The sequence below is a fragment of the Sus scrofa genome, chromosome 5 (assembly GCF_054392235.1).
Source record: "Sus scrofa isolate SSC_HxYL_T2T_F1_AM1 chromosome 5, Sscrofa_HxYL_maternal_Yorkshire_Landrace_v2.0, whole genome shotgun sequence".
Lineage (NCBI taxonomy): Eukaryota > Metazoa > Chordata > Mammalia > Artiodactyla > Suidae > Sus > Sus scrofa.
The window spans coordinates 54,092,520-54,118,830 of record NC_139387.1 but is presented as its reverse complement, the minus strand read 5'-3'; the positions used below and the strand labels follow the sequence as shown (position 1 = coordinate 54,118,830).

The following is a 26,311-nucleotide window of genomic DNA, read 5'->3' as shown; positions in this document are numbered from 1 at the left end:
TTACCCTCTTTTTTCTCACTCTGTACTTCCCAATACTCAATGATTTCTTTACCTCTCATTCGTGGGCCAGATGTCATCAACTCATTGTCATCATCCCTTTTTTTGTTACCTAAGTCTATGGTATTAACTGTCACTGTTGATCTTATCTCTTTCTGAGCAGCCTTCATTCGGTCATAGAGAACTTTGAAGAATTTTTCTGACTTTTTTTGTTCATGCAACTGCTGGTAGAAAGAATACTGCAAGAAAACACATTTTAAGATATCAATACCCAACATTAGAAAAATAGTGTTTTCATATTTGAAATAAACATAAGCATTATGGATAAAAGCCCACATTTAATGTGCTGCCCATCATTATTTCATAAATTGACAGCTTTGCTAGTTTCTGGTACTATTTACTATGTACTAATAACAGTTTGTATTTGCCTAGCACTTTCCACCAAAACCCAGCATAACTTCATGTGGTTTAATTCATATTTATTGATTATTTGTTTTAAAATTTTACAAGGGCATTGTAAGGCATTGTATGCAAAGAGTCCCTTAATTTTTATATTGTTATAAAGTCATGTGTTCATTCAACTTATATTTATCAAGGACCTACTATGTTCCAGACACCATGCTATGAAGAACAAACAGGAAAAACAACCACAATCTCTTTCCTAATGACTATGTAATTTAGCATGGAAAACAACCACTAATCCGACGATCATTCTGTGTACTTGAGAGTTTACAAAGTTATTTTTCTCTTTGTTGAAATTACAGTACATTTATTTATTTATTTAATTTTTTTTTTTTTTGTCTTTTTGCTATTTCTTTGGGCCGCTCTTGTGGCATATGGAGGTTCCCAGGCTAGGGGTCAAATCGGAGCTGTAGCCACTGGCCTACGCCAGAGACACAGCAACGCAGGATCCGAGCCGCGTCTGCAACCTACACCACAGCTCACGGCAATGCCGGATCATTAACCCACTGAGCAAGGGCAGGGACCGAACCCGCAACCTCATGGTTCCTAGTCGGATTCGTTAACCACTGCGCCACGACGGGAACTCCTGAAATTACAGTACATTTAATCGAGCATGTGTTACCATGGCAGCCTCACTCACAGGAGCCCACTGATAAGGAAGCACTAAGTTCTTTTGGTACTTATTAGCCTCATGGCTTTGCATAGGGTGTAGGACAAGCCCACCACCCAATGCATAAAACGAATTCTGTAGAGTAAATAATGATATAGAAAGGATTCAACATCCAAAGTATGAACACCCAATTTTGAACCTTGAGCATATCTGCCCTAATCATTGTCTGCTTAGTGACTTTGGGAAGTATCCAGAAAAGGCAGGAGATGAGAAAGGTGATATACTCTCCAGAAGACAGGATTCGCACTGGATGAGAAACTGTAAGTTATTATGACTAAAGCCATGGGATCAACACAACACAAAGATGAGAAATAAGGTAAAAAATTAATAGAGATAGTAATTCAAGTAACTGCACTAATAAAAAGAGAATTATATAACCTTGATGAGAAAAAATGTGAAGAAAACATTTGAAAAAATAATGACTTCCAGATCAAGTAGAATAGACAATAATCCAATAAATCTAAGCAGCCAATCTGGGGGAGTTTGGCTCCTGCAGATAGACTTCCCTGAAAGAATGCCTGAAACCATGACTCATAGGTCCTGGGACCTAGGAGGGGAGACTCTAATGGCCTCAGGGCTTGAAATGGATGTTGTCCTTCCATTCTGATATGGGCAATGTATAGTCGCTAAGTGTTTTATGAAGTCTTAAAAGTCAGCCTCAGACCTGCGAGGAGGAAGCTCTAAGCAGAGGGCTAGCAGCAACTCAAGGAAGCAGGCCAAAAAGCCACAGTAACCATAGCAACCACAGTGAAACAGTCAAGCTGGTTCTGTTAATTCAAAGGATAAATGCGGCATTCAGAGACATCCATGGTCCCATAAATTAAACTGATGCTTGAACCCTAATATTTTCAATATAATGGGGTTAGAAGGTGGAAGGGAATTCCTATATATTAATGAGGAAGTTATAGAACTCTGTGGTTCTATTAAAACAAAGTTTTATAATTTATGATGTTCCTTGACATATATTATATCTCATTGATTCTTTCCATACAACTGTGACAAACAGAGAGTCTTCTTGTTTCCATTTTACAGATCAGTAAAATAAGGTTTGGTGAATGTAAATGACTTACCCTGTATCATATCAGCAGTAAGTGGTAGAGTGAGGATTTAAATCTAGATTCTCTGACACTAAATCACTACATTTATAAAATAACACTTTAAGCTCAAAATAACAGATTATTTACATAGACTACACTGTTTAAAACCAAGGTTCTACAAAGCTAACCAAACGATTTTAATAAACAGTACTTTTTTTATATATGCATATAATCTCAACAAGAAGCCTAATGACATCTCTCATAAAAGAGCTGGGTTTTGATTAGGAAACCACCTCCATAAGCTTCAGGGTTTAAGGGGAAAACTCTAAGGTTTTTTTTTGGAGGGAAGCCAAGGGTGACAGATACAGATCTATGTGACAGAGGAAAGATTTTCTTCCAAGGATGAGGTGTATGTTGGGGTGGGGGAATAGAAATGAGAAGACAGGGAAGAGAAATGAAGTGAGGAACCAGCAAGATGGATAAAACCTGGCGTCATGCAGGGTGATCAACCAGTGAAACTTTCCGGGAGTGAGGAGGCAGAAGGATATTTGAGACAGGAGATGTTTATAGTCGTTAAGAGCACAGGCTCTGGAGCCAGACAGCACGAGTTTCAATCCTAGCTTGATCTCTAACTAGCTATATGAGTTTAGGGATATTCCAGATTCTTCTTTGGAAAGATGAGATAAGACACAAGTCACCTCACTGATTGTTTTGAGGATTAACCAAGTTAAAACACAGAAAGCATGAAGGACAGTGCCTGGTATTTAGGAGGTATTATTTTCATTGTTGCTATTATTAGCATGCAATTTGAAGTTGTAATATAACCACCTCCTCTCTCGTCCCCCTCAATCAATCTTTAATGAAGTATATTGAACATATAAGTTGATCATGATAGAAACGAAGGAAGAGAATCAGATTTCTGTCTCAGTACTACAGAAGCTAGGCGGCCAGACAATCCATGAACTAAGAAAGCAAGACACTGGAGGCCAAGGAGACTGTGAGAATGTAATTCCCCTCCCCATCCCCAGATATTGGCAGAAGTCTTAAAGAGAAGGATTTAGACTGCTTGGAAGCAAGAAACATAAACAGAGAAGAGCCCCAAGAAACTTGGGAGATGTCATGGTCGAAGAGTTAAGTAGAGGGAGTTCCCGCTGGGGCTCAGTGGAAGCAAACCCAACTAGCATCCATGAGGATTCAGATTCGAGCCCTGGCCTCCCTCAGTGCATTAAGATCTGGTGTTGCCGTGAGCTAGCTGTGATGCAGGTTGCAGAAGAGGCTCAGATCCCATGCCTCATCCAATTCAATCCCTAGCCAGGGAACTTCCATATGCTGTAGGTACAGCCCTAAAGAGCAAAAAAAAAAAAAAAAAAAAAAAAAAAAAAGAGAGCGAGAGAGAGGAAGAAGAGCTTTCAAAGGAGGTAACAAGAAATGGCAGGAGGTTGGAAGAGAGGAGGGTGGTATCCCAAGACCTAAGTTGAAAAGGTTTCAAAAAGAAAGAAAAAGTTATGAGTGACAGCTACTGAAACATCCATAAAAAAAGACTGAAAGTGAAAGGGGTGTAGGGAACAACCTGTCAGGAATTTAAGAGTGGAATGTGTAGCTTCTGATAGAAGCTGGCTTAGCCTCCACAATACGAGGACATAAATAAATGTAGGGAGTACAGAGGGTGAAAAATGCTCTCATCTGGTGACCCTCAGTGGCCCAGAACAGGAATCTAGAAAGTACTGTCATCTCAAGGATTGCTTCTATCTAAAAACATCCCCTAAAACCTTCACTCCTATCTGGAGAGTCTAGCCTAAACATTGTGTAGTTGCCTAGATAATTTCTGTAGAAAGTCCCAGCTGGGAGTTCCCTTGTGGCTCAGGATATGAGGTAAGGATATGGTGTTGTCACTGCTGTGGCTCTGGTTACAGCTGTTCCATCCCTGGCTCGGGAACTTCCACAAGTTGTGGGTGTGGTCAAAAATAAATGAAAAAAAAAAGGAAAGTCTCAGCTGAATATCTGGTTGTAGAAGACAAGACAATTTCCAAGAAAACCCACTCAGATCCCTTCACCACCCCCTTTCCCACCTTTGCTAAGAGCAATCTGGGCTCCAGCTTTATTACCATGAGACTTTTCAAGATTTGTTTTTTAATAGAGAAGTATCAGTGTTTGGGGGGTTGTTTTTTGCTCACTGTGACAATCGCCGTTCACAAAGACTTTATTCCTAAAGCCATGTGCTGTTGGATAGACCAATGTTGTTCACTGTATTTGATGGATCAATAAAGAAAAACATCCAATTAATCAGATGTGGCTTGTATATCTCCCCTCCATGCATAGGGGAAATGGATTCTGGAATTTCCAGTTACTCATACGCATTGTTTCCTTCCTGACCAAGGCAAACCTAGAAGTGCCAGGCCCATGGGCAGCAGGGCTGGGAAGATGTTACTGCGCTCTGGGGATACTTCCCTGCTCTTGAGATCACCCCCGAGCTCTGCCTTTGGGTTGGGGGCGGGGAGAGTCCAGGGGCAACCTGGCAGGAGTTTCAGAGTGAAACGTCTGCCTTCTGGAAACAGCGGTCTGATCCTGTGTGCAAGTGAGTGAGCTGCTCTCTGGAGCGGAGCACTGAATAGATAGATGAACGATGGCTTTCAACTCTCCCCTCCTGAGCTGAATGAGCAAACAGAAAGAAAAAAGAAAAAAATGTTTCTTTTCTTCCCATAGCAATGAAAGCTTCACCTGGGCTGAGGCAGCAGTGAAATGGGCATTGGGAGATTTGAGGAAACAAGGAAAGATAGCTGTTCTAAATTCTAAACAGGTATCTGAGAGGGGGTGAGCTGAGATGGGTGGTGAATGTTATCAAAAGCTATTTTAATGCTATATCCTGTGAGGAGTGTATACATCTTATCTCATTTAATTAATGTATTTAATTCCTGTCCTTTTACACTGAATTCTTAGATGAGTCAAAGTGCTGTTCTAATCTGCCGAAAGTCAGCCTGAGATTTCCCTAAGCAAACCAGAATTTTTGGTACCAAGTTAGAAAGGATGCTTTGAAGGAAGGTTCTGCTTCACTGAATAATTCCTGAAGCTCTCTAGTTTCTACAGCAAATCAAATAAATTTATAAGGAAAATATGATACAAGGTTGCTGGGTTTTGGGGGGAAGATCATCATGCGAAGCTTAGAGAAAAAAAAAAATCACTTTCCCTAGGTTTCTATGACAAGTCAATAAGAAATACAAAATAACAGAATGTAACAACCGGTCATGATGGTAAAGCAAGTACCTGAGTTTGTGTATTTCCTCCTTCAAGCAAGGCAATGCCAAGTAAAATGCCTTCTGAAAAAATTCTGTCATTTTTGGTGTTTACTATAACATCGATGACAAGTTCAGATGCACCTTCTTTATCCAGTAGACACTGAATATCTGACATGGATATCCCCATCTTATCTGAATCTTGTCCAGAAAAGCTTCCTGTGATTAAAAAAAAAATCAATAAATACACCTTTGTCAAAAGGCAAAATTAATTCTAACATTCAAATCCATTGTTTTATGAACCCAAAATTGTACAAAGGTTTTTAATAGTGCTTTCCCCTTATTTTTCCAGTTTTATTGAACTACAATTGATATATAACATTACTTAAGCTGAAGGTGTACAACATAATTATTTGATATATGTATTGCAATACGATCACTACCTTAAGATGAGTTAACATGGATCATCTCATAAAGGCAATGGCTTTCCTTGTGAGGAGAATGTTTAGGATCCATTCTGTTAGCAACTTTCAAATATGCGATACACTATTGCCAACTATGGTCATCATGCTGTATGTTACACCCCTGGGATTTATTTATTTTAGAACTGGAAGTTTGTTCCTTTTGACCAGTTTTACTTAATTTCCCTACTCCACACTCCTTGCCTCTGGCAACCACAAATCTGATCTCTGTTTCTGTGAGTTTGATGTTTTTACTTATTTATTTCATGAGTGCCCAGTATTTTATTTATTTATTTGCCATTTTAATGATTTTTATTTTTTCCATTATAGCTCATTTCCAGTGTTCTGTCCATTTTCTACTGTATAGCAAAGTGACCCAGTCATATATACATATGTACATTCTTTTTCTCACATTATCCACCTCTATCATGCCTCCATCATGAGACTAGATGTAGTTCCCAGTGATATACAGAAGGATCTCATTGCTTATCCACTCCAAAGGCAATAGTTTGCATCTGTTAACCCCAGATTCCCAGTCCTTGGATGGTAGTTTGGTGTTTTCAGATTACATATACAAGTGAGAGCATATAGTATTCACCATTCTCTGCCTGACTTATTTCAATTAGCATAATGCCCTTGAAGTCCGAGTTGTCACAGATGGCAGGATTTTTTATTCTTTTTGCTACACTTGATAATGCTTCTTTTTTGTTGTTGTTTTTTGTTTTTATTTAGGGCCGCACTGGCGGCATATGGAGGTTCCCAGGCCAGGAGTCCAATTGGAGCTGTAGCCAATGGCCTATGCCACAGCCGCCGCCACAGCAACATGAGCACTGAGCTGTGTCTTCGACCTACACCACAGCGCACGGCAATGCCAATCCTTAACCCATTGAGTAGGGCCAGGGATTGAACCTGCATCCTCATGGATACAGTTGGGTTCATTACCGCTAAGCCACAACAGTAATTTCAAAAATACTTCCTTAAAAAAAATTTTTTTTTATTTCTTGATAATTTGCTTCTTGATTAATTGATTGAAGTATAGTTGATTTTCAATGCTGTCTTAATTTCTGCTGTACAGAAAAGTGATTCATGCTTTTAAAAACATTCTTTTCCATTACGATTTATCATAGGACATCAAATATAGTTCTCTGTGATATGCAGTAGAACCTTGTTATTTATCCATTCTATACATAAGAGCTTACATCTGCTAACCCCAACCTCCCACTCTATCCCTTCCCCAACTCCTTCCCCTTAGGCAACCACATGTCTGTTCTCCTTATCCGTGAGTATAGATAATAGCGCTCTTTAAATGATTTTTTAATGGCCATGACCACAGCATATGAAAGTTCTCCGGCCAGGGACTGAAGCTGAGTCTCAGCTGTGACTTACGCCACAGCTGCTGCAACATCAGATCCTTTAACCCAGTGCATGGTGCTGGGAATCAAACTCTCGCCTCTACAGCCACCACCACAGCTGCTGCAGTTGAATTCTTAACTCACTGTGACACAGCAGGAACTCCTAAATGAATTTTTTATATTTGTCCTATTTTAAGTAAAACACTAGAGTAACACTGGCAGGCAGATATGTTATAAAAATCCAAAAATGAGAGAAAGATGGTAAATCTTGCCTCCTCCTTGTGCAGATTTGCAGTAGGTTCCAGAGAGATGTCCGTTCATACAGACTGCATAATCACCTTTAAAGTATCTATTCAGGAGTATTTTTCTTAATGTGTTACCCTAATAAAAAGGATAAGAAAAATGTTAGTTATCATTTCTTTTTCTAGTAAAAGAAAAAAACTAATACATTAAAGTGCCACCCAAAATGCATTTTATCAACAACATTGAGACACTGAAAAACTAATTTTATACTGAAAAATATTTTCTGATGCAAAAATTTGCAAATATTTCCCATGAAAATAATATTTTTTCTTCTCCCAGAAATAAAGAATAAAATACAGTATTTTCAATAGAATGTACTAGGAAAATCACAAACACTATAAATTCAAAATTTCTTCAAAAAAAAAAAGCTGAGGGTTCCAATGTTGGTAAGGGTAATTATAGTGCCTAAAGAAAACACAGATTAATAAATCCCTAAAAACTAGAAAGTAAAAGCCTTAGTTAGAGGGGCTCACTGAAAAGAGCTAGAAAAGTGCTAGGGATACAGCAAGTGCTCAAAAAATTAAACTTGATCAGAGAGAATTATATTTAAACTCCAAGAGCTTTATTCAGAAGACAGTGGGTAAAAGATAGTGTATAAAACATGTAATTCAAAAATTCCTGTCTTTCAATTTTATATTGATTACAAGCCATTTTTAAAATAATACATTTTACAATATAGTCAGTTGTTTATACACAGAAATATAGTTAATTCCAAATCTTCCATTTTATTCGTTATGATTTTAATAGACAAAAGTAATTTTTAAGGTATTATTTAAAGACTATTCATTTAAACTATTTAAATTTACATCACACATCTACCAAGGTAAGGAAACTGTGGTCCAAGAGTTTATGCAATTGGCTACAGATTCTGTGGGTAACAGGTGGTAGAGTAAGACCTAAACTCAACTTTTTTAAAAAAAAAAGTTCTGTGTATTTTTCATTGAAGTATAGTTGATTTGCATTGTTGTGTTAGTTTCAGATCTACAGCAAAGTGATTCAGTTACACACACCACACACATACAATTTTTCAGATTCTTTTCCCCTAGAGGTTATTGCTAAATATTGAGTATAGTTCCCTATGCAATACAGTAGGTCCTGTTGCTTATCTATTTTATATACAGTAGTGTGTATCTGTTAATCTCATCCTCCTAATTTATCCCTACCCACTTCTCTCCTTTGGTAACCACACGTTTGTTTTCTATGAGTGTAGTTTTATTTTGTAAATAAGTTTATTTGTAACATTTTTTTAAAAAATTCCACATAGAAGCAATATTGTATGATATTTGTCTTTTCTCTGTCTGGCTTACTTAGTATGATAATCTCTAGGTCCATCTATGTGGCTGCAAATGGCACTATTTCATTCTTTTTTATGGCTGAGTAACATTCCATTGCATATATGTACCGTATCTTCTTTATCCAATCATCTGTTGATGGACATTTAGGTTGCTTCTACGTCTTGACTACTATAAATAGTGCTTCAGTGAACAATGGGGTGCATATATGTTTTTGAATTATATTTTTCTCTGGATATAGAACACAACTCTTGATAGTGACATTCAGGCATGTGCCCGTGCTGTGCAGCATGCCCCCTCCATAGCTTGCTTCCCTTTTATTCTGTGACAGGTGGCTTTCATGGCTCCTCCTCTCTGTTATGCTTGGTTGTCCTTGTTTCTCCAGCCCTTCAGGTTTTGTCCTCATTTCTCCCCTCCTCAGCTTCCCTCTCCCTGTCAGCAAATTCATCTAATCCTTGCTTGCACTATCACCCATGCGGGTCTCACTGCCAAATGTGCTTCCTCTGGCCTTGACCTTGTTCTCCTAAACCTCTCCTCCTGTTTCCATTTACGTTTTCTTATCTACATCTGGAGGTTCTACTGGCATCTCAAACTCAGGTTTGAAGAACAGAATACTGCTTCTCTCTTAAACCTGTTTTTCTCTCAAATTGAAGAAATTCAATTGATTTTTCAAGGAGATCACACCATTCTGGTCTTTTAGGCTCCAGACTTAAGGGATCATCTATTATTTCCCCAACTTGACAATGATTTGTGAAATCCCACCTATTCTATGTCTTCAACTGTAGCTTCTAATAGGGTCTCCACACATTATATTCTAACTAAAATGAACTACATGATGATCCCTCAACCACGGTTTTCTAATGATTCTTCAACCAGTTTTCTAAGTCTTTCTCTTTGCTCACATCATGTTTTTAGTCTGAAAAGCTCTCCTTCCATCTTATGGACATGGCCTATCTTTCCTTTTCACTCTACAAATATTCACTAGGTATCAACTGTGTTTTAGGAACTATCCTAAGTGAATAAGATAAAACCCTCCCCTGAAAAAATTGACAATAAGGTCAGTGCCCTAACAGAGATGTATTCTAGGCCCTAGGGAAGTGCTTAACAGGAAACTGCTGATTCGGAAGAGGTTTTACATGGTATACCTCCCCTTCTAAACCCTACGATCACCATGGCAAAGCTGTCTTATGCACAGTCTGTGTGCAATGAATATGTCCTAAATGTCACAGTGCCAAGAATTTAAATACTCAGAGCATTACTGTGACTTTTATTTATTAATACTGAAATTTCTAGAATACAGACCTTTATTATTGCTTTCTATTTCGCCCTTTCTTCCTCTAAGACTGTTTCTTGTAGGGGTGTTGTGAGTAAAGGTGATGACTAGTCTTGGAAGAAATAGTGAGGTGTTAAGAGCTTATTCTACCAATGAAGAGAACTCAGCTCTCCCCTATAAAACCAGAGTGGGGCACTTAGAGAAGATACAAGAAATGAAAAGTCCTTTTTCTTTTAAATGAAAGTCTTTTGAGTTGAGCTAATCTCACCTAGCCAAAGAATGATCCCTCCAAAAGGAAAGGAAAAATGAAATAAGACAATTTTTTTAGAGTCCAATGGGCTTTTACTGTGTATCTCATTATAGCAGAAGGAGACGCTGTAAGAGGCCTTTTGGACTCATAATCATGAGCCTGACATTGTAAGTTGGGGAGAAAGGTGTGAGAACACATTAACTGAAGAACTAACTCTCTTTAAAGGGTAGCTCAGTTTGTCACACTAATCATGGTTCCCACCTCGACAGACCTATGTACTGCTTCTCACTCTAACCCTGAAAGATACAGTTGGTGCATCTGTAATGAGTAAAACTGACAAATGTGATAACACAGGACTGTTTTCTTGAAACTGTACAAGTAAATGTCATTGTCTGGAAGAGAAACTGTTGTGAGTAGAGCCCCAGGTCTGTGTGAACGAGCTCCCTTTTTATTCTCTGTAAGAGCCTTTGAACTGCGTTACTCCAGGAACTCAACCAAGAGATAGGAAAACAATAGTTTAAAGGAAAAATAGAAAGCTACATTTTATTCTTTGTTTTTAAAAATGCCCTTTATTACAACAGCCAAGACATGGAAACAACCTAAATGTCCACGGACAGAGGAATAGATTAAGAAGATGTGTTATTATATATAACACAATGTTAGCCATAAGAAAGAATGAAATAATGCCATTTGCAACAACATGGATGGACCTAGGATTATCAAACCAAGTGAAATGAGTTAGAAATAGAAAGATAAATACCATTATGATGTCACTAATATGTGGAATCTGAAATATGACACAAATCAACATATCCATGAAACAAAAACAGACTCACAGAGAACAGACTTGTGGTTGCTAAGAAGGAGGGGGGTGGGGGAGAAGGATTGGAAGTTTTTGATTAGCAGAGGAAAATTATTATATATGGAATGAATAAACAACATTGTATAGTGCAGGGAACTATATTCAATATCCTGTGATAAACCATAATAGAAAAAGAATACGAAAAAGAATGTATATATACATACATATGTGTGTATAACTTTATAGCAGAAAATTAACACAACACTATAAATCAACTACACTTCAATAAATTTTTTTTTAAAATTAAAAAGTTAAAAATACCCTTTATATGACTCAAAGAGTAAAGTCATAGAATAGAAGTGTTTAAAATAAGCATAGTATTTGACATTATTCATAAATTCTCTTTAGGCAGATAAATTTGCAAGTTCTTATCAGATTCATAAACATCAAAATCAAATGAGCAACACTCTTTTTATCCAATTCAGGCCTAGTTAGACACATATATTTTCCAACTATGTGATATTCAGAATGCCACGAAAGGGTACAGGGCTCCCTATATCTCTGTTCTCAACTCTTGAGTTACACTCTCTGCACATATCTTAAGCAAGTTACTTCACTACCCTGTGAAGTTCCATGGTAGTGAAGAGTCCCATAATTGTCAAATGGAATAGTTATAACACCCTCACAGGATTTCAGTGATGATTAAATGCGTAAAATTATGTAAAGTACTTAGAACGCTTCCTGGCACATAGTAAGTGCTATAGAAGATGTGTATAGTTGATACTATTGTTACCAGTGTTATTATTATTCAGTTCACAGAACAATGTATGATTTACAAGGTGATTTTGTACATACTTTCTCACTTTATACCAAACCATCCCATGTCCCAAGAAAATGGCAAAAATAATAAATGATAAAGTGCCTAAAAATCTTCATTCGTCCACCATTACTCAGTCCTTGGAAGTACATACTTGGGAGCTAATCTGCATATTTTACACTGCTTAAAATAGACCTTCCACCTTCAACTAAAGGGGAAAACCTTTTACCTAGGTTCAAACTCCATAGTTTTCAAAAAAGGCAAACTTTGGTGTTAAACAGGAGTGAAGACAAAGCACAGATGGAAGAGGATTCTGTTCTGTGTGTCTTAATCATCCTTCTTTAAGAATGGAAAACTTGGAGTTCCTGTCATGATGCAGTGGTTAACGAATCCGTCTAGGAACCATGAGGTTGCGGGTTCCATCCCTGCCCTTGCTCAGTGGGTTAACGATCCGGTGTTGCCGTGAGCTGTGGTGTAGGTCACAGACACAGCTCAGATCCCATGTTGCTGTGGCTCTGGCGTAGGCTGGCAGCTACAGCTCCGATTAGACCCCTAGCCTGGGAACCTCCATATGGCGTGGGAGTGGCCCAAGAAATGGCAAAAAGACAAAAAAAAAAAAAAAGAATGGAAAACTTCAGGTACTGCTACATCATGAGTTTAGCAGAATTGATTTCTGCTGTCAAACACCAAGTTCTGACCTGAGGAATGAGAAGCCAGTATTACGTCCCAACCTGCCTGGGAGCATTCCTGGTGGCCTGTGATCTGTGATGGGTTACCGTGGTGATAGTTCAGATACAAGTCATTTCCACAAATTCCTTTAACTCCAAAAAAGTAACTGTAGAACCTTGGTCAGAAATTCTGGTGCCAGGGTTATAAATAACAATCTCAGAGCAATAATTGCCATGGCAGAAACTTGGGAAAGAACTAAACACACATTTTGAAAAGAATTCTACAACAACTGAGAAGGTCAACTTCTGTGCTCGCTCTTTGATTCCAAAATGAATTCCTGACTGTGCTTCCCAGGGAAGGTGTCTTTGTTGGATTGGGTCAAGTAGCAAGGAAGGTCCTTCTTAGTCTTTTCAATATCAGAGTCTATTCCAGGCCACAAGACACAGCTTTTAGCCAATGTTTTCATGTGAACACATCCCAGATGTGCTAAGTGGAATGTAGCCAACACAACTAAGAACCACCTTCTGAAATTACCACAAAACATCTCCATAAAAAGAGAAGTCACACTGACAGCTTGTGAAAATCTAAGAGGATTGGTTTTTCCTGGCCACTTCCCGTTGCATGAGTTCCAATGGATCAAAAATTAAGAAGCTTAGAAATGACTGCCTTTCGTGGAGAGAAAGGATAACAAAGATGCATTAGTCTTAGAAAGAACTAATAGCTGTTTTCGATTTTTTTTTTTTTTTTGAGAAAGCACAGCACTGTTTGCCTTAACAGGAGTTAATGGCATTAGAAGTAAAGAGTTCAAAGATGTGATATTTGAAGTACTAATTCTACATTTGTTTCAGTTCCCTTGGAAAAATCATACACAAAAGTAATCTTTTTTCCACTGTGGGCAATATCATCAAGACATCATCAAACTATGTCACCACAACCAGAACCCCAACAAACTAAGCCCTCAGCTAGAAATACAAAAAGTAATGAAAACTGCAAACTAAAGATGCTTAATTTAGAGTTTTTCCTCCAAGATTAATGATGAGCTGATAATCAGCCTGGATCAGTTTTGCAAAGATGATTATAGATATGAGTAGTCTCCAGACAGTCTCATTTGAACATTAAACTTGATATTAGTCTAACTGGTGTTACCCTAACCTTTTCCTTTAAAAACAGCCTATCTGATTAGATATGTTTCCTCATTTGAAGTCCCAGGGGTTAAAGAGATATATTTCTAATTTCAAATAAATGATTGCAACAGCTGTATTCTTATAGTATTAGATTAGATCTGTCATTATAATCAGCTACATCTTCAAGGATCTCCTTTGGGGAAATGTAGCCAATATCCTATGATTCAACTGTCTAAAGGTTTGAATTTCCTGGTCACTGACTCTAAGGAATATAAGCCACTTCTTTCCCCTGATGATTTCTCCCACTTTCTTAAGATAAGAAACATAAACTTCAATAGTAGTTATTATATATATTCACAAGATGCTCTTCATCAACAAGTGACACAATCATTATAATCTTAAAAAATAGGAATGTCTCAATAATTCTAGGAAAGGAGCTTATGAAAAAAAAAAGACCGTTGAAAAATTTAAACCAATTATTCATACACCACAATGACAATCTACTTCCATCTTTCTTCCCTTTTTTAATATTCATTGTAAAGATATATTTATTACATTTCTACTATGTGTCAGGAACTAGGAAAGGGGGTGCAAAAAGCAATTCTGCAGCATATGTTCAAAGAATTTTCAAATATGTAGAGTTGAGACAGATGGCACTGTTTTTCAACATAAATAATCCTCTCCAGACCATCTGATTCCATTTGTGAAATTTAAACATTTAAACAGTAAATGGTGATATTTAAACATTTGGTGATGCTTCTATCGATAAGAGTGACTTGCAGTCATCACTATAGGTTTATCAAATATCTTAGCATACAGATAAACAGGGTTGCTATGAAGGCTTTTGTCAGAGATGAGTCTCTGCCCCATAACCAGTGAGAAGTTAAAGTATTATTTTCTTTGGGGTATAATAAAAACCTCTCAGGGACTGACATGAAACTCAACAGAATCATACACCTCAGCCATTTTAATTCAGGGTCTGCTTAAATCCAGAGGTTGAGAACTTGTGTGACCCCTCAACTGCAGTACTGAAGAACAGATTTTTCTGCTTGTATTTGTTTACTTTTCCAAGTAAGGAGTCTTCATCTCATCTCCGGAACATGAAGAGTCTCATTTTATTTTATTTATTTTACTTTATTGGAATACAGTTGATTTACAATGTTGTATTCATTTTAGGAGTGCAGCAAAGTGATATATACATATATATATATCTCCAATCTTTTTCCCCATATAGGTTGTTACAGAATATTGAGTTGATTTCCCTGTGCTATCTAGCAGGTCCTTGCCAGTAATCTATTCTATCCAGAACGTAAAGAGTTGAGAGAAGAGTAAATAAGCAAGAGATAAGCAGATGAGCCTTGGATACCATTTCCCTATTGAAGCAAAACTCCTAGACTCATACCTCCTAAAACTATGCTCAAATGGCAGTATGCATGGCCACTAAAGTTAAGCCCATAATCCTGTGGGACACAGTGTAGCAACTACTTGTTACTCAGAAAATGGAAGCAATATGCTGCCAATGTCGGCTGGGGCACTCCCACCAAAGGCTGGGAAAAATGAAATTTCAAATGGTTCACTTCAAAGCTTTTGCACAGATTCTGTGCACCTGAGGGGTGGTATGGTGTCAACACAGGTTCAGCTTACAGGAGGTCTCAGAGAACACAAGAGGACAAAGCAAGAATGGGAGGAAATGGAAATGAATGAGAACTGACCTTGATCTGAATAATAATATAAAGAACAAGGGGAGGGTTTCTCTCCTGGACAGTGGGAAAAATAATGCTGTTTCAGATCCTCAAGTGCTGTGATTTCTCTTACAGTTCCATAATCGTTTGGTAAAGACTGATAAGTAGATACCACTTTGCAAGATGGAATAACAATAAGGAAGGAACCATGAATAAAGAGAGGTAAGAGCAGCATTCTCCAGCCCTAGATGAACCTTTCTGTTTCTATGGAGTTTATATTGTCAGTGCAGTTGGTGTGCTCCAAGCTGTGATCCACCATCCACAACAAGAAGGTCTTGGCCCCCAGGGCAGCAAGAGAAGCACAGGACTTGGAAGAGTTGTCAAGGGAACAGCATGGTACAAGACCCTCCCCTCACAGAAATAGAGAGAGAGAAACCTCACCTCTTTGCCCCCAAATCCTAGAAATTGTCTTTGAAAGGAAGGGAGAAAGCTGGTGCTTGCATTATTTATCAATCAATGCAAATATTTTGACAAGAGAAGTATGGAGGCAAATTTTAGTAAGTTCAGAATATATTTAGAAGTTCCTCAGAAGAGAAATACTTAATGAGTCAATGAAATGAAAAGGAGCTGTACATAGCACAACTTCAAAGGAAGCTCTTGAGAATTAAATGATGATATCTTTCCACACACAGTTTAACACAAAACAATGCAATTGATGAAAGCGCTCAGCATTGGAAAGCTATACCCTTAGTGAAAATGATAATGTTTTGAAGACCAATGTATCCGGTTTTGATCCAAATTCTGCCACTGGCTTTGTGATCTCATGAGTTTTATTTAGTTGCCCTTGAACTCAGTTTCGCCATCTCTGGATAACAATATCCACACTGCAGGGCTATTTTAAGAATTAAAAACTATATATGGAGAGCTTTATGTTCTTACCTACAATAAGTGCTAAACTTAATTATATTTTTAATGTTTAAAAAAATAAGCTCCAATCTAAGAAATACTTGCACAACTGGCACATATAGGATATGATAATGCCCAGTGTACGAAGATGTCCACAACTTTAACCACTGACATAAGTATCCAACTCCAATCTTCTATACATTTTTAAGAAGGCAAATGAAAAACAGCATCCATTTTGGAGAAGATCACTTTGAAGCCAACTGGAACTGTGTGGTTTCATAAAAATAATATAGAAATATGCATATGTTTCAATCATTAAGTGGATGTACAAAGCAGAAGCCTTCAGAAGCCAATTTAGAGCAACTTTTTTTTTTTTCTTTTTTGAACCCGCCCTGTGGAATATGGAGTTCTTGGGGCAGGGATCAGATCTGAGCTACAGTTATAACCTATGCCTCAGCTGTGGCAATGCTGAATCCTTTAATCCACCATGCCAGGTTATAGATCAAACCTGCATCCTGATACTGCAGAGACACCACTGATCCCATTGTGCCACAGGAGGAACCTCTTAGATCAACTTTTCTTAAAGAGTGTTAAGCAGGAAGATCAATGGTCCAATGCTCTGTTGGAAAAGAGCGATTTTTCTCCCAAATATTTGTTTTTAACATGACATGTAAGAAAAATATTAAATACATTCATAAAATTATCTCACAATGTCCATTAGGAGAGACTTTGCTTCCTAACTAGTCTCCCCACATATCCTTGGTGCTCCTCTAATCCATTCTCTGATATTCAGAGGGTTATGAAACAACAGAGGACTATTATTGAGTATATATGAATATATAAAGAATGCTCACAAATCAGTGAGAAAAAAATCTGGTAGAATAGTGGATCAAAGAATTAAACTGGCACCTCATACAAGGAAACACATACAGCCAATAAACATGAAAAAATGCTCACTTTTATTAGTAATTAGGGAATATAAATTAAGACTATGCCAAAAAATACATACATAAAACTGAATCATTGTGCTGTACACCTGAAACATAACCTTTTAAATCAACTATACCTGAATTTAAAAAGATATCAAAAAAAGAATACCATAAGACATCACTAGTTTGGCAGCAAAAATTAATAAGTCTGACAAAACAAAGTGCTAGAGAGGATGTAGATCAATTGCAAGAATGAAAATTGGTACAACTACTTTAGAAAACATGTTCTCACCCAGCACTTCCATTCCCAGAGAGGTATGTCCTCCAGCAGACACATAGCACCACATCCTAGACAGTCAAATTAGCATTGATAGCAAAATAAATAAGCAAAAAATAAACCAAAACACTGGAATCAATTCAAATATCCACTGACAGGAAAATTGGATAGGTAAATTATGGTATATTACCAGAGTGAAATAACATTCTTTGGCAAACATGAAATAACTACAGCCTCACAGCAACACACAACAACCTTGATAAATCTCAGAAACATAATGTTGAGAGAAAAAAAAGTCCAAGAAGCCAGAACACATAGGTGGATACATGCAATTCTTCAGCTGATTGGGAGATTCACAAGTCTTCACAATACTATACGCTTCAAAATTTAAAATGATATTGTACATATTATTTCATATAAATTCAATATATTTTTTTTCAGTAACTTCTATTTTTTTATTATTCAAATGAATTTATCACTTCTGTAGTTGTATACTGATCATGACAATCTGATTTCACAGGATTTCCATCCCACAACCCAAGCACATCCCCCCCACCCCCCAAACTGTCTCCTCCGGAGACCATAAGTTTTTCAATGTCTGTGAGTCAGTATCTGTTCTGCAAAGAAGTTCAGTCTGTCCTTTTTTCAGATTCCACATGTCAGTGAAAGCATTTGATGTTGGTGTCTCACTGTATGGCTGACTTCGCTTAGCATGATAATTTCTAGGTCCATCCATGTTGCTAAAAATGCTGGTATTTTGTTCATTTTAATGACTGAGTAATATTCCATTGTGTATATATACCACATCTTCTGGATCCACTCCTCTGTAGATGGACATTTAGGTTGTTTCCATGTCTTGGCTATTGAAAATAGTGCAACAATGAACATTGGAGTACATGTGTCTTTGCAAGTCATGGTTTTCTCTGGATAGATGCCCAGGAGTGGGATTGCTGGATCAAATGGTAGTTCTATTTTTAGTTTTCTGAGGACCCTCCATACTGCTTTCCACAGTGGTTGCACAAATTTACAACAGTGTACTAGGGTTCCTTTTTCTCCACACCCTCTCCAGCACTTATTGTTTGTAGACTTTTGGGTGATGGCCATTCTGGGAGGTGTAAGGTGGTACCTCAGAGTGGTTTTGATTTGCATTTCTCTAATAATGAGTGATGTTGAACATCTTTTCATGTGTTTTTTTGGCCATCCATATAACTTCTTTGGAGAACTGTCTGTTTAGATCTTCTGCCCATTTTTTGATGGGGTTGTTCATTTTTTTGGCATTGAGCTGCAGAAGGTGTTTATAAATTTTGGAGATTAAGCCCTTGTCAGTTGATTCACTTGCAAAGATTTTCTCCCATTCTGTGAGTTGTCTTTTCGTTTTGTTTAGGGTTTCCTTTGCTGTGCAGAAACTTTTAAGTTTGATTAGGTCGCATTTGTTTATTTTTGTTTTTATTGTCATTACTCTAGGAGGTGGATCTGAGAAGATGTTGCTGTCGTTTATGTCAGAGGGTGTTTGGCCTATGTCTTCCTCAAAGAGTTTTATAGTGTCTGGTCTTATATTTAGGTCTTTAATCCATTTGGAGTTTATTTTTGTGTATGGTGTTAGGGAGTGTTCTAATTTCATTCTTTTCCACGTGGCTGTCCAGTTTTCCCAGCACCACTTATTGAACAAGCTGTCCTTTCTCCATTGTATATTCTTGCCTCCTTTGTCATAGATGAGTTGGCTGTAGGTGCGTGAGTTTAATTCTGGGCTTTCTAGCCTGTTCCACTGATCTATATTTCTGTCTTTGTGCCAATACCATACAGTTTTAGTGACTGTTGCTTTGTAGTATAGTCTGAAGTCCAGGAGCCTGATTCCTCCAGCTCCATTTTTCTTTTTCAGGATGTCTGTGGCTGTTCTGGGTCTTTTGCGCTTCCAAACAAACTTTAAAATATTTTGTTCGAGTTCTGTGAAAAATGTCCTTGGTAATTTGATAGGGATTGCATTGAATCTGTAGATTGCCTTAGGTAGTATAGTCATTTTGATAATATTGACTCTTCCAATCCACGAGCATGGTATATCTTTCCATCCATTTGTGTCATCTTTGATTTCTTTCATCAGTGGCTTGTATTTTTCAGAGTACAGGTCTTTTGTCTCTTTAGATAGGTTTACTCCTAAGTATTTTATTCTTTGGATGTGATGGTAAACGGGATTGCTTCCCTAATTTCTCTTTCTGATCTTTCATTGTTAGTGTATAGAAATGCCGTCTATTTCTGTGTATTAATTTGTATCCTGCGACTTTGCCAAATTCGTGGATGAGCTCTAACAGTTTTCTGGTGGAGTCTTTAGGATTTTCTAGGTATAGTATCATGTCATCTGCAAATAGTGATAGTTTTACTTCTTCCTTTTCCATTTAGATTCCTTTTACTTCTTTTACTTCTCTGATTGCCATGGCTAGGACTTCCAGAACTATGTTGAAAAGTAGAGGCCAGAGCGGACATCCTTCAATATATTTCAAGAAATAGTAAACATCATGATGGCAGTCTCCTGCATATCACGTTCTACAGCTTTTCAATACTGACCAAAATCCATAGCATGATCCAACCCCTAGAAATTTTTTTATGGGGGTGGTCCTCTCCCACAGTACATAGAAATTCCCCGGGCCAGGGATTAAACCTGCATCATAGCAGTAACCAGAGCCACAGCAGTGACAACACTGGATCCTTAACCCACTAAGCCACGAGGGAACTCCCAAAACCTACAAATCTTGAATCACTGTCATCACTGTTCTCTGAACCAATCTACATTTACCTACTGTCACACAGTCTTTCAGTGTCTCATCATGTTCTCTTCTTCCTCAAGACATTAGCCATTGATGTTCCCTTTTGCCAGCCATGCTTCCCATGATCTCATGCCCAAGTATTCACAGCTTTACTTAGGTAACTCTTATTCAATCCTTAGGTCTAAGCTCAAGCACATCAGAGTCATCCTCCCTAACCTTACCAAACTAGTTATCATTCACTCCTCTCATAATACCATGTACTTCATTCATCATGTGTTTCATTTTTATAAGTATTTATTTCAATCTTTGAATGATTTTTCCCTCCTTCTACTGGATCATAAGCACCAGGAGAACAGGAACTGTCTCTTTTTTTTTGGCTAACCATTGACTCCAATACCTAGTGCAAAACTTATTTGCAATATATAATGTTTATCATGTCATATAACTTTGGCAGATATTTGAGACATATTAAATGTTACTTGCATATTAAATATTTTTAGTACACAAACTCATTAACTATGGTTCTTTGGCTGAAAGAAGGAAGTTATATTGGAATCCAACAAGCAAAATGTTAGAATACTTAAAAGATGAACAATTCTACCATTCAGTCTGAAAAAACAGGCAAGTAAAATATTAATTAGTGACTGTGAGATGGCCTAATGCAAAATAATACAGTAATATGCCTAAAGTCCAGTCGAAGTTCTTCTCTATTACCATATGTCTAATGAAATAGTATTTTTGCATTTTACTGAAAATTACAGAAACCACCCTGATGCTATATATCATTGCAAGGATCTGACTCAGCAACAGAATTCCTAATATTTCGTAAATATATCATTTTTAAAAGGCACAAAGGTACTATTTTCTTTAAAAATATTATGTTTGGGTGTGGCATAATTTATAAGAAAAGATAAAATTAAAAATAATTTTATTTTATCTCATTTTCCCCTCATCAAAAGACTCATTTCTTTCATGTTTGTTGTTATGAAAATAAAAAATTATGTAAAATAAAAAATTATGTAGGTCTCATTTTTTTCTTAATTTTTTATGGTCACACCTGCAGCATTTGGAAGTTTCCAAGCTAGGGGTCAAATCAAAGCTGCAGCTTTGACCTACATCACAGCCATAGCAACACCAGATCCAAGTCACATCTGTGACCTGTGCTGCAGCTTGTGGCAACACCAGAAACTTAACCCATTGATTGAGGCCAGGGATCAAACCAAGATCATCACAGAGACTATGTCAGGTTCTTAACCCACTGAGCCACAACAGGAACTCCTAGGTCTCATTTTGATCATTTGTGGCATGAAAATGTCCATGAGATCATATAGTTTTTTTACTTTAATGTAAGCAATTACCTGCTTATATCTCCAAACTGTGTTATTCTACATGTTAACCATAATTTTCAAAGAATTCCACAATGAAAAACTATGAGATGATGATTTAGAACTAATGGAAACTAGGAATTCCATAAATATTCAACCACATTTCAAAGCAACAATACAGTTATTATGAAGGAAAACGAAGTCTCGATTCAAAAGACCTGAAGATGCCTAAGCTGATTAAAAGACCAAGTGTCAAATGCCTACCTTAAGGAAGAGGCTTTTCAGAACGTCTCTGACTAGGCTTATTACAATCTTTTAAACACTATTTTGAAAATCATTTTGATGCCCTCTGGCATACAACATGGCAGATATTTTCACTACTTTATACATCCTCAACTGTAACTGGAATACAGGGCACTAAGAAAGGTGAACACCTCATGTCTGATAATATGCAAAGTACATTTGCTGTTAGGGAAGCACAGCTGTTTGGGAGGGCTGGGGTGCAAGGGATCTGCATTATAAATATCTTTACAGACTTGTGAATCACCTATTTATTTAGTTTCTGAAGAAAAACAAAAGGAAACTCTCTCGGGATGTAAAGAAAACGCAATCTTCAAAAAATCTGATTTGACATAAACGAGCTACTTTTAATTAGTAAATTAAAGAGGACAGAGAAAAGAAAAAGTTCAGTGAAGTATAGGTGGATAATTTCATGCTTTTTAGGGCCGCTCCTGTGGCATATGGAGGTTCCCAGGTTAGCGGTCAAATCAGAGCTACAGCTGCTGGCCTACCCCACAACCACAGCAACGCTGGATCCAAGCTGCGTCTACAACCTACACCACAGCTCACAGCAACGCCACATCCTTAACCCACTGAGCAAGGCCAGGGATCAAACACACAACCTCATGGTTCCTAGTAGGATTCGTTTCTGCTGCGCCATGACAGGAACTCCTCATTTATATTTCAATGATTCTTTTTTGTCCATCTTAAAGTATGTATTTTTTTGTTGTTTCGTTTTTATTTTTATTTATTCTTAATTTTAAAAATTTATTATAGTCAATTTACAATATTCCGTCAGTTTCTAATGTACAACAAAGTAAGCCAGTAATACAAATATGTACATTCTTTTTCCCACATTATCCTCCACCATGTTCATCACAAGTGATTGGATATAGTTCCCTGTGCTTTATAGCAGGATCTCATTGAGTATCTACCCCAAATGCAAAAATTTGCATCTACTAACTCCAAATTCCAGTCTATCCCATTCCCACCCCCTTCCCCTTGGCAACCACAAGTCTGTTCTCCATGTCCATGAGTTTGTTTTTTTTTTCTGTAAATAGGCCATTTGTGCCACATGATAGATTCCACATATAAGTGATATCATATGGCACTTTTTCTCTTTCTGACTTACTTCACTTAGTACGAGACCCTCTAGTTCCATCAATGTTGCTGCAAATGGCATTATTTTGTTCGTTTTACGGCTGAGTAGCACTTCATTATGTATATCTTATGCTTCTTAATCCAGTCATCTGTCAATGGACATTTAGGTTGTTTCCATGTCCTGGCTATTGTGAATAGTGCTGCAATAAAGGTTGGGGTGCATGTATCTTTTTCAAGGAAAGTTTTCTCCATATATGTGCCCAGAAGTGGGACTGGTGGGTAATATGGTAGTTTTATATTTAGTTTTCTGAGGTACTGCCATACTGTTTTCCATAGTAGTTGAACCAATTTATATTCCCACCAACACTGAAGGAGGGTACCCTTTTTTCCACACCCTCTCCAGCAGTTGTTATTTGTTGACTTGTCAATGATGGCCATTATAACTGGTATGAGGTGGTACCTCACTGTAGTTTTGATTTTGGTTTCTCTAATAACTAGTGATGCTGAACATTTTTTCATGTGCCTGCTGGCCATCTGTATATCTTCTTTGGAGAAATGTTTACTCCAATCTTCTTCCTATTTTCAATTGGGTTGTTGGGGTTTTTTTGCTTCTGAGTTGTATAAGTTCTTTACATATTTTAGAAATAAAGCCCATCTCGGTTGCATCATATGAAACTGTTTTCTCCCATTCTGTAGGTTGTCTTTTTTTTTTTTTTTTTTTAGTGGTTTCCTTTGCTGTGCAAAAGCTTGTCGGTGTGATTAGGCCCCATTGGTTTAGTTTTGTTTTTATTTCTGTTGCCTTGGGAGGCTGACCTAAGTAAACATTCGTATGGTTGGTGTCAGAGAATGTTTTTCCTATGTTCTCTTCTAGGAGTTTTATGGTGTCTTGTCTTATGTTTAAGTCTTTAAGACATTTTGAGTTTATTCATCTGCATGGTGTGAGGGTATGTTCTAGCTTCACCGATTTACATGCAGCTGTCCAGTTTTGCCAGCACCACTTCCTGAAAAGAAGTCTTTTTCCCATTTTATATTCTTGCCTCCTTTGTTGAAAATGAATTGACCATAGGTGAATGGGTTTATTTCTGGGTTCTCTACTCTGTTCCATTGGTCTGTAGGTCTGTTTTTGTACCAGCATCCCCCTGTCTTGATTACTGTCGCTTTGTAATATCGTCTGAAGTCTAGGAGAGTTATGCCTCCTGCTTGGTTTTTGTTCTTCAGGATTGCTTTGGCAATTCTGGGTCTTTTATGGTTCCATATAAATTTTTGGATTGTTTCTTCTAGTTCTATGAAAAATGACATAGGTAATTTGATAGGGATTTCATTAAATCTGCAGTTTTCTTTGGGTAATATGGCCATTTTAACAATATTAATTCTTCTGATCCAGGAGCATGTAATATCTTTCCATTTATTTGAATCTTTAACTTCTTGATTAATGTTTTATAGTTCTCAGCATACAAGTCTTTCACCTCTTTGGTCAGGTTTATTCCTAGGTTTTTAATTTTGGGGGGTGTGATTTTAAAAGATATTATGTTTTTATATTCCTTTTCTAATATTTCACTGTTAGTATACAGAAATGCAACCTACTTCTCAATGCTAATCTTGTATCCTTCTTCTTTGCTGAATTCGTTGATCAGTTCGAATAGTTTTTGTGTGGAGTCCTTAGGATTTTCTATATATAGTATCATGTTATCCGCCCAGAGTGACAATTTTACCTCTTCTCTGCCAATGTGGATAACTTTTAATTCTTTTGTTTGTCTGATTACTGTGGCTAGGACTTACAATACTATGTTGAATAAAACTTGTGAGAGTGGGAATCCTTGTCTTGTTCCAGATTTTAGAATGAAGGCTTTCAGCTTCTCTCCATTGAGTATTATACTGACTGTGGGTTTGTCATAAATGGCTTTGATTATGTTATGGTATATTCCCTCTATACCCACTTTGGTAAGAGTTTTTAGCATGAATGGATATTGGATTTCTATTGAGATGATCATGTGTTTTTTTTTTCTTTTGTTAATGTGGTATGACATTGATTGATTTGCATATGTTGAACCATCCTTGTGAACTTGGGATGAATCAGATTTGGTCGTGGTGTATGCTCTTTTTTATGGGTTGTTGGATTAAGTTGGCTAAAAATTTGTTGATAATTTCTGCATCTACATTCATCAAATATATTGGCCCATAATTTTCTTTTCTGGTAGTAACTTTATCTGGTTTTGGTATTAGGGTGATGGTGGCTTCATAGAATGTCTTTGGGATTATTCCTTCTTCAACCTTTTGAAAAAGTTTAGGAAGGATGGGTATAAGGTCTTCTTTGTTTGGTAGAATTTGCCAGTGACGCCATCTGGTCCTGGACTCTTGTTTGTACGGAGTGTTTTTTATTACGTATTCAATTTCATTTCTAGCTGTCAGTCTGTTCATTTGATCTATTCCCTCTTGATTCAGTTTTGGTGGGCTGTATTTCTCTAGAAAGTTGTCCATTTCTTCTAAGTTGTCAAACTTGTTGGCATATAATTTTGTTGCTGATAATATTCTCTTATGCTTTTTTGTATTTATGAAGTATCTACTGAAATTTCTCCTTTTTTTGTTTCTTCTTGTTTATTTTTTTTTTCTCTCCTCTTCTTGTTGAGTCTGGCCAGAGGTTTGTTAATTTTGTTTACCCTTTCAAAGAACCAGCTCTTGGTTTTATTGATTGTTTTCTATTGTTTTTTTAATCTCTATTTTATTGATTTCCTTTCTGATCTTTATGGTTTCCTTCCTTCCACTGACTTTAGGTTTTCTTTGTTCTTCTTTTTCTAATTCTTTTAGGGGGTAGGTTAAGTTGTTGATTTGAGATTTTTCTTCTTTTTTGAGGAAGGCCTGTATTGCTATGAACTTCCCTCTACGCATTGCTTTTGAGGCATCCTATAGATTTTGAATGGTTGTGTTTTCTTTATCATTTGTATGAGGTATTTTTTAATTTCCCTTTTGATTTCCTCTTTGACCCATTGGTTTTTTAGTGGCATGCTATTTAGTCTCCATGGAGTCAGTTTTTTCTCTTTTCTTTTCCTGTGGTTGATTTCTAGTTTCATGACATTGTGGTCAGAGACGATGCTTGAAATAATTTCTATACTCTTAAATTTGCTGATGTTAGTTTTGTGCCCCAGTATGTGGTCAATCCTGAGAATGTTCCATGTGCACTTGAAAAGAATGTATATTATGATTTTTTTGGTTGTAATCTCCTGAAACAATCAATTAAGTCTAACTTTTCTATTGTTTCATTTAGGATCTCTGTTGCTTTATTGATTTTCTGCCTAGGGGATCTGTCCATTGATGTG

At 37.1% G+C, this 26,311-nt stretch overlaps 1 protein-coding gene across 2 annotated transcripts in view; it reads right to left on the bottom strand.

Moving 5' to 3' along the window:
- The window catches only part of ITPR2 (inositol 1,4,5-trisphosphate receptor type 2), a 529,852-nt gene that overhangs the window by 162,730 nt on the left and 340,811 nt on the right, over nt 1-26,311 (bottom strand). For both annotated transcript variants that reach the window (XM_021092919.2, XM_084956514.1), the window contains 3 exons: nt 7,482-7,590; nt 5,428-5,615; nt 53-236 (listed from right to left, as the gene is read on the bottom strand). In XM_021092919.2, coding sequence (XP_020948578.2) covers nt 53-236; nt 5,428-5,615; nt 7,482-7,590 — 481 coding nt within the window. The remainder of the gene's footprint in view (nt 1-52; nt 237-5,427; nt 5,616-7,481; nt 7,591-26,311) is intronic.